The following is an 8614-nucleotide window of genomic DNA, read 5'->3' on the forward strand; positions in this document are numbered from 1 at the left end:
AGGCCGGTCCAAATAAGGCCCACAGTAGCAATTGGTAGGCCACGGCAAAGCCCGCTCTCAAAAAGGGGCCCCCCGCCCGACTCGTTCCCGTTCTTACCCTAAACGCCTCCTCTTCCTCTTCCTCCTGCTCCGCATTCCTCGCCCGCCCGCTCAGCCGAATCCTCCACTGGCCGTCTCTGCCATTTCCTTCCTTCTTCCCTGTGGCCCCACTAGCGCGGCTGAGTTTCGCGCAGCTGTTCTTTCCGTCACACACCTTGGTCTGCTGTCACCACCGACCCTCAAGTCGACGCTGTTCTTGGATTCTTCTGGGCTTTCTACATTTCATCTCCATACACGTAGGTTCCTTTTGATCCCTGTGTTGTTAGCATCTGTGAAGTCATACCACAACCACACTATAGTAATTTACTTATAATGACCAATTTGTCATGTTATTTAGTTCATATGCGATTTCTTGTTGACTACATCATTCTAGTTGTTACTTTGTGAACTTATTGTACTTTAGGCTGAGGTAAATTTGATATTTTTTCCTAAAAAAGATAAAAAGAATTAGAAGTTGGTATATGTTTTTTTTTGCAATGCAGTTCTCTAATTTTTTCTCCATGTTAATCAAGAGATGACAATTATGTGTTTCCACAATGTCAAAGCGAGCTCCTGAAAGCCCTTCAAGTCCTACTCTAATATTTAGCTGAATTCAACAACGCTTGAGTAAATATGTTACAATGTTTTGTGGTGCTAATTTTAATCATGTAGTTCTTGTTTCCTATAAACAGAGCTACTATGACAAGCAAAGGTGCAAATGGATTTTCGTGGCTCTTAATTGAGCATAAAATCTGAAATATACATGCGCGAAAGTTATTGTGCAGAGTTCTTGCATCAGCATTATGATAACCTCTGCTGCAGCTTGCTCGTAAGTTCCCTCTCTGGAAAGCTATTGTAGTTGTGAACTTTCAGCAAAATTTATTGTTGTAGATGTTTATGGTAATAATATTTGACAGTTAACAAGTATGACAAAGCTTGTAGTTCACTTACCAGAATTGTTAGATTTGGACTGCAACATGTTGTTGCCTGGTTCTTCGTATGTTAATTTTATATTATTTTGTGTTGTATCAGAATACAATTTCAGTTGGGAAGCATGCATCATATAATCTTCAACCTTTTTTCATTCTTGCCTTCAGGTTCAGTGGTTCTGTGACTGTTAAGGATTGTTGGGGTTTTATGCTTCCTGGCTGTCATGTTGCTGCAGAGGCTAGGTATGCTTCTGCAGCAATGCTCTCAAAAGAAAGCCTTCAGACATGGCATTGCTCTCCATGCTTCAGTCATCAAGACAGGCATGGATTCTGACCTCATACTCTCAAACCATCTGATCAACCTGTATGCCAAATGCAAAGATTTTGAATCTTCACATCAGATATTTGATCACATGTCAAATAGAAACATTGTATCATGGTCAGCTATGATTTCTGGCTACGATCAGGCCGGAAAGCCTTCCATGGCACTGGATCTGTTTGCTAAAATGCCATTACAGCCTAATGAATACATCTATGGCAGTGTCATAAGTGCATGTGCGACCCATTTTGCCCTGACACAAGGTAGACAGATTCATGGGCATTCACTTAAAAATGGGTATGATCACATTTCTTATGTCTCCAACTCTTTGATGTCAATGTACATTAAATGTAATTGCTTTGATGATGCCTTATGCATCTTTAGCAGCATCTCAGAACCAAATTCTGTCTCTTATAATGCTATGATCACAGGATTTGCTGAGAATTTAAAGCTCAGTAAAGGTTTGGAGCTATTCAGACTCATGAACAAGCAAGGTTTAGATCCAGATGAGTTTTCTTACATGGCTTTAATAGGAATATGCTCTAGCGTGGAGGATTTGCATGTAGGAATTGGATTGCATTGCCAAACAGTCAAGCTTGGCCTTGACACTACAGTTTTTGTTGGGAATGTTATATTGATGATGTACTCAACATGTGGTTTATTTGAAGAGGTTGAGAAGGCTTTTATGTTGATCAAAGAGAAGGATGTCATAACATGCAACACTTTCATAGTTGCATGTTCCAATTGTGGGGAACATACTAAAGGTTTGATGGTCTACAAAGACATGACAGCAACAAAAAATAATTTCTCTTTGAGCCCTGATGAGTTTACCACAGCTAGTGCTTTGGCTGTTTCTGCAGAACTTGCTTCATTTCACCATGGTGGTCAAATTCATGCTCATCTAATAAGAACTAGGATGGTCTTAGACATTGCAGTCTATAATGCTATCATTAACATGTATGCTAAGTGTGGTTGTAGCAAATATGCTAGTCATGTGTTTAATCTCATGCCATACAGGAATCTGATCTCCTATAACACAATGATTGCTGCGCATGGCAATCATGGCCATGCAACAGCTGCTTTGGAAATTTTCAAGCGAATGAGATATGAAGGTTTTGTTGCTGATTCTGTCACATTTGTTGGTCTCTTAACAGCTTGCAGCCATGCGGGCTTAGTCGATGAAGGTTTAGCATTATTTAATTCGATGCAAGAAACTTATGGAATATGTCCCATGATCGAGCACTTATCTTGTTTGATTGATATGTTGGGTCGATCTGGGAGATTAGAGGAGGCTGAATGCTACGTTAAAACATCTGCTTTTCAAAATGACTCCGTGATATGGGGCAACTTGCTTTCATCATGCCGTCTTCATAAAAATGTTGTTGTTGGTGAACGGGCTGCTATTAAACTTTTGGAGCTTCAACCTGGCACCAGTTCACCTTATGTGCTCTTATCAAATTTATATGCATCAGATGGAAGATGGGAGGATGTTGCGGCAGCAAGGAAAATGTTGAAATGTACTGGGGTGAAGAAGGAGCCTGGTCATAGCTTCATAGAAGTAAAAGGAATCGCTGAAAAGTTCACAGTTGGAGATTTTTCACATGCACAAATTGAAGAAATCATTGTGACATTGGAGAGCTTAAATTGGATGACAAAAAAGCTGTATATGTCAGCTCTGTTTGACTAGTCTATTTCTATAATGGCCAGATGTATCAGGTGCTACGTTAAGTTTATAAACCTTTCTTGTGCTTGAACCTCTTGATTCTTCTAATGAAAGTAAAGGCATGCTGTTTGGTAATTTATCAGGGGTTTGAGCTTAGGAGTTGGATCCATTCTTGTGTCATTGAAGGGAATTGGAGCAATATGTTAGTTGATAACATGTATATGCTCTCGTGCAGAGTGCGGTGGTCTTTCTTGGTGTATCAATGTTATTACTAGACTACCGTGATCATGCTCGTGTCCGCCGTCTGCATAGGACATGAAACATTGTCGATGTTTCTGGAGATGCAGAACCTGGGGTTTTCACTGAAGGAGTTCACTGTTAGCAGCGTCCTCAAGGCTTGATGAGAACTGAAGGAATTGGGGCTTGGGAAGCGACTGCATGGTGTTATTGTGAAGAGGAAGTTCAAAGAAGAAGACCATATCAATTCTCTGGTTAATATGTTTGAGAGGTCTGGTAAACCTATGAATGCTAGAACAGTCTTTGATCTGATTTCAGAGAGAAACATGATCACATGGACTTTTGAGATTACTCGTGATGTGTTCTTGGAGGTGTGGCCATTCTGTTTCCATGGAGCTGAAGTGACAAGGGAATTGATGCTTTTATGGATTCATTGAGCCACTTATGGTTGCTCTCTACTAAAAGTAAATCTTTGCCTAGGTATTCTCTGCGGGAATGCTTAGAGCATATATGTGGCCTATTGTCGACATCAAGAACCTCCACTATGGGGGCTTGTTCTAGACAAAAGTGCAAACAACTTGAAGCATGGGCTATTGAGGAGCATCTTGTTCTCGTGGAATCAATGTGGCCTTGCTATTGCAGAACTACAACCTTTTGAAGACAGCACATCTCAGTTAGCTGAGTTTGCAAGCAACAGAGCCCCACACAGCCTTGTTTGTGTTCCTGTGGAGAAGCATGGTGTTCCTGGATTGCTGATGATTCTTCCTAATAATTCTTGCAACAGAGCTAAACCTGAGATGTTCTTTTGGATCAGGAATTGACTGTTTGTTGTCTCTCCTATGTTGTGCCCTAAATCTGAAATCGACAATAATTTGATTGATGAATGGGATTATGCCAGGGCTGGAATCTAGTGCTTGTTCTTAATGGCATAGCTTGTCTTAATCGTATATCTTGATCTCTTTTTCCACTTGGTGTATCCAGATCAGATCTGGCTGAGAAGACCACCTATCTAAACCAGTGTCATCAGGTGCATCAGCATGGCAAACATTATACCTCTGTGTGAGGCTTTAACAGGATGCGATGGTTTGTACTGATGAAAAGGTGAAAATTTCAAACATTATTGTTCCTGTTGCAGTAATATTCTAATTCTTATCTAGAAAAAATAAGTTGCATTGCTAACATTTTAGGTAACAATTTAATTGGGATTTAAAATTTTCTTCTAGGAAATGAAGTTGACTTCATCGTAACATCTTCATTCTAAATCTACACCGACGGGAGCTGCCAGTGCCAGCTTCCGGAACACACCATATGCCATGGTCGACAAGGAGCAGGTCATTCAAAACCGGAGAGGACGACTCGGAGAATCCAATTCCCATGCTGTGGTGGCTGTCAGCCACGCATGGTGCTTTCATTAGTGGCCTAATTAAGCATCCCAAAGATACTAATCCTTTTTCTCTCTGTCCCTCCTATTTCTGCCGTAAGATTATCCAATCACTCCTCTCGGCTTCTCACTGCTTGACGATGAGTAGGGCAGCGTCGAGCTGGTTCTAGAACCGTGGAACACCGGGTCCGCTTTGCTCACTTGCTCGGAGTTCCTTCTCCAGGTACTTCTGTGCTTCGTTTTCAGTTCTTATATCGCTAGATTCCCCATATGCCACCAAAAAATCCAGTCTTTTGTTCGGATTGAGGGTTCTCGGTTCAGGATCGACTGGTTTTTGGCTTTATCGCCGGCTAAATTTAACTTTTTCTGAATTCATAATTCTGGTAAAAATCGCTTCTTTTTTTTCTCTCTGGTTCGACCTTTTCTCCTTTTATTTTTTTGTGAGAAGAGGCAAAAAAAACTAGTGGTAAATATGTGTCTTTATACTTTCCATTTTTATTCTGTATCGAATTATTAGACGTTTCTACTGGATTTGAATTTCTTTTATTTAGTTAGTTTTTCCTCTCTTTATGTTTTTGAGAAATCGAAAAACTGTGGCTTTCTTTTTGCTAAAAAGGGGCTAAAATTCACAATTCTCTATTTTCCTCTCTCTCCGTCTCTTCTGTCTTTGTTCTTTGTTCCATTTTGCCCGTGAAGATGTAGTTGATGGATTTGTCCCTTTTATTGGATCTGACGGCCACTGTTTCATCTCCCACCTCCTCGCCCCTCCCAGGCCGATCCAGGCGGCGAATCATGGCCGTCCATGAAGCCCAGACGACAGTGCCGCCGCCCCCGCTCCTCCCCCTCCTCCCGCTAACGTGCCCCAGCCAGGCCCTGTTGCGGGGAATGCCCGCCGTCGCTCACCTTCAGGTCCCGGTAATGGTTTCGTTCCTCCATTAGAGTCATCCCCCTCAATTACCTCTCGTTTATCCTGTCAATTCATCTTCCACACACACAAAATCCCATCTTTGCTGCCCCGTTGCGGAACCGTGAGCGGTTTGCAGCGCCGTCAACTTCGTCCGGCACAATCGTCGGCTTTTACTATATTCCTCGTTCCTTCCAAAATTCCACGCCTTCAGCCGATTTGTGCTTGTGGCACGTGCCGATTTGTCCCCGGCGTGGCTGTGGAGTAGCCTTCGGAAAGAGAAGAAGACACTCAAAGATGGCCGGCCATTGATGTAGGGCCTGGCATGCCTTTTGTGCGCTGGGGCCCGCACAACTGTCATGCAGTTGTTGGGTAGAGACCAAACACAAACCGCATCGCTTTGTACCCACACAACTTCGTATCTTTCTAGTTCTTCCCCACCGAGAAAGACTTGACATGTAGGAAGCACAACGTTCTCCCATACATCAAAAGCTTAGCATGGGTGATTTCTATGGCTTGCTTTGAGCATATAAGTAACTATACTGCGGTGACAAGTTCTTTTCCTATCTTACTATCATCATCCATCTCATAGAAATCATAGTATTGCTATCCATGCTCTACCTACTGGCAACATTTACCTTTGTACGTTGCTTGTCATTACTTATAATTTTTCTCTACCTTACTGTTCTGATACAGAAGTTGCATTTAAAATAGATTCAAACTGTAGGGTGAAAATTAAATCAAATTATCAGAATTTAGGGTATTGATCACCTTTCCATTAGAACAGGATAATTTAGGGATTGAAACATTCCTTAACCAGTATCAGGTTCCACAGGCAGTGCAGAGTGTAGGTCCTCAAATGTGATGTAAAGCTTTTTTCTTTTGATGATAGTATTGGGGAATTTGAGATTGCTTAAAAATGTTTGATGGCCATATTAAGTGAATTTTTTGATGTGTCAACGTTGACAGTGTTCAGTCTGAAATTAGTTAGACTTAGGGTAGCTTGGATCATTCTTACTAGCTGATATTGGAAGTGTTTTCAATTATGCTGCTCGGATAGAACCATGCACTCGTAATTCCATTTGCTTAATAGATTGTAACACTCAGTTGAATGACTTCTTATTCTCACGCCGATTCTTTCTTCTTCAGGACCTAATCCATAACATGCCTGACATCCAACCAGAGAAGAGGGTGCCTGTTGATGCTGACGAAGAAGATGGTGATCCAGACGGAAATGGAGATGAAGATGGGGGTTCTGGTGTAGGTGAAGAGGGGTCCTCGGACAAAGATAGCGAGGGGCACAGGAACCCCGATGATGCCAACAGCAAGGAAGTTCCAGGAGGTGAAAGGAATGGGCAAAACGATGACGAGGAGGAAGAGCCTGAAGATCAAGGGGACGACAATGACGATGACAAAGAGGAAGATGATGAAAATGGTGAAAATGAGGATGAGATAGAAGACGAGGAAGAGGATAAGGAGAATGATGAAGAAGAAGACGATGAGGAAGAGACACTTCGACCCCCCAAAAAGAGGAAGAAGTGATTTTTTGTTCATAGATTTTCTTCTTGCTGGAGCCCCTTATCTTATTACTTTGAGTTGTCATATTTAGGGGCACAAGTACTTGCTTAGGATAGTGGTTATGCATCAGAAGAATAAACTTTTATCTCTGAGATGTGGCATTGAGCTAATCTGTTCCCAAGTATAAAACCTCTCTGAGTAAACTTGTGCTTCTTGTGCTTCCTGTGGACAATGTTAGATCAAGCATTTTGATGAGCTAAATGATTATGGCTGCCCGGCAAAAGAGAAACAGCTGAATGAGACTGCCGAACTCTTATCAGCGTCTTGATGACTTCTCTTAGGAAGCACCATGAGTCTGTTTCCTCATACACTGTTGCTGTGACACTTCTATTTGTTTCTAAGAGCTCATCATACTATGCTCCTCCAAAGACATTCCTGTCTTCAGGAATATATGTTTTGTCAACAGGTTGTGAACGTGAACTCTTCGACTATGAAAACAGCATCAAGACAGAGTTGTTATAACAATGGTGAAGAACCCATACTCGTCCTCCACTCTATGAACGCTACATTCATCAGAATCATAGCTGGAATGCAGCCCGATTAAAATGAGAAGAAGAAGAAGAAAGGTGGAAGAAGATGCGCACGACGATCAGGCGAGGGTGATGGAGGAGAAGTCGAGCTGCGAGGCGATCTCGTCGAGCTGCTTCTTGACGCTCATGTCGATGAACTTGGACCCCGACGATCCGTACCGGATGGTGAACCCGGCGATGAGCGAGGGGTCGAGCACCGCCTTGATCCTCACCTTCTTCGCACCGGTGAGCCTCTTCACCGTCTGCGCGATCTGGGCGACGTCATCCTCCCCCATGTCCACCACCGACGTCACCACCGCGAGCTCCGTCCCCGTGATGTGGTTGTAGCATGCGTCGAACTCCTTCACGATCTCGGCGATGATGTCGATCCGGCTCATGTCCACGAGGATGTTGAGGAAGTTGACGGTGTGCGGCTGCAGCTCGGAGGAGCCGGAGATCTCCACCAAGATCTCCCGCTTCTTCTCCGGCGCCACCGTGGGGTTGGCGAAGAAGGACTGCACCGCCGGGTCCGCGAAGAGGCGGTCCACCTTCTCCATGTCGGCCACCGTCGCCTCCAGGGTGCCGTTCGACTTCGCCACTTCCGCGAGGGCGTTTGCGTAGCTCGACGCGGCCGTGTCCATCATGGCGGCGCCGGCTGCCCCGCGGTGGGTGCGGCTCCCGGAGAGCTTGAGGGAGGGAAGGCGGAGGCGGCGGGCGGAGGGAAGGCGGAGGAGGGAGGAGGATACGGGGACCGAGGCGGCTGGGGAGGACGCGGCGGATGCGCGGACACCGGCAGTGGACGAGCGGAGGGCGGCCATCACGGCTTTCTTCCTCTTGGGAGTGTGAAGAGGGAGGGAGACGGCGGCGTGGGAAGACTCATTTTCTGGTCGAGACTTCCCGACGGTCTAGATTTATGATCGAGAACGATCGGACGGCCGTAAAGTATGTATGATCTTATCTCCTAGTTGCATCAGAGGAACAGCGGCCTCAGAGACCCAGCGCAAATGACAGGTGGA

The 8614-nt window shown here is 44.2% G+C and overlaps 2 protein-coding genes across 7 annotated transcripts; one reads left to right on the forward strand and one right to left on the reverse strand.

The window, feature by feature from the left end:
* The first annotated feature begins 91 nt into the window (after positions 1-91).
* LOC135649546 (uncharacterized) lies at positions 92-7252 on the forward strand. 6 transcript variants are annotated; one of them, XR_010501305.1, is made up of 6 exons: positions 92-339; positions 771-907; positions 1176-4327; positions 4450-4830; positions 5380-5522; positions 6661-7252. XR_010501305.1 is itself a non-coding variant. In XM_065168023.1 (4 exons), exons 3-4 carry the CDS (start codon positions 5400-5402, stop codon positions 7051-7053), a joined length of 516 nt encoding a protein of 171 aa, XP_065024095.1. In that variant the 5' UTR covers positions 3013-4327; positions 4450-4830; positions 5380-5399; the 3' UTR covers positions 7054-7252. The 6 variants fall into 6 exon arrangements, 1 of the variants encoding a protein (XP_065024095.1); XR_010501304.1 differs by having other exon boundaries at positions 92-335; XR_010501308.1 differs by having other exon boundaries at positions 92-335; positions 1758-4327.
* A 266-nt stretch (positions 7253-7518) lies between these two features.
* LOC135649547 (ATP synthase delta chain, chloroplastic-like) lies at positions 7519-8481 on the reverse strand. Its single transcript, XM_065168024.1, has one exon. The coding sequence runs from the start codon at positions 8414-8416 to the stop codon at positions 7679-7681; it is 738 nt and encodes a 245-aa protein (XP_065024096.1). The 5' UTR covers positions 8417-8481; the 3' UTR covers positions 7519-7678.
* Between the last annotated feature and the right edge of the window lie 133 nt (positions 8482-8614).

The sequence above is a fragment of the Musa acuminata genome, chromosome BXJ3-9 (assembly GCF_036884655.1).
Source record: "Musa acuminata AAA Group cultivar baxijiao chromosome BXJ3-9, Cavendish_Baxijiao_AAA, whole genome shotgun sequence".
In the NCBI taxonomy this organism is placed as follows: domain Eukaryota; kingdom Viridiplantae; phylum Streptophyta; class Magnoliopsida; order Zingiberales; family Musaceae; genus Musa; species Musa acuminata.

Bases quoted from the DNA above. Each gene is read 5' to 3' on its own strand.
- LOC135649546 (XM_065168023.1), top strand. From the start codon at position 5,400: ATGGCCGTCCATGAAGCCCAGACGACAGTGCCGCCGCCCCCGCTCCTC. The intron at 5,523-6,660 runs GTAATGGTTTCG...TTTCTTCTTCAG, and splicing joins TCGCTCACCTTCAGGTCCCG to GACCTAATCCATAACATGCC.
- LOC135649547 (XM_065168024.1), bottom strand. From the start codon at position 8,416: ATGGCCGCCCTCCGCTCGTCCACTGCCGGTGTCCGCGCATCCGCCGCG.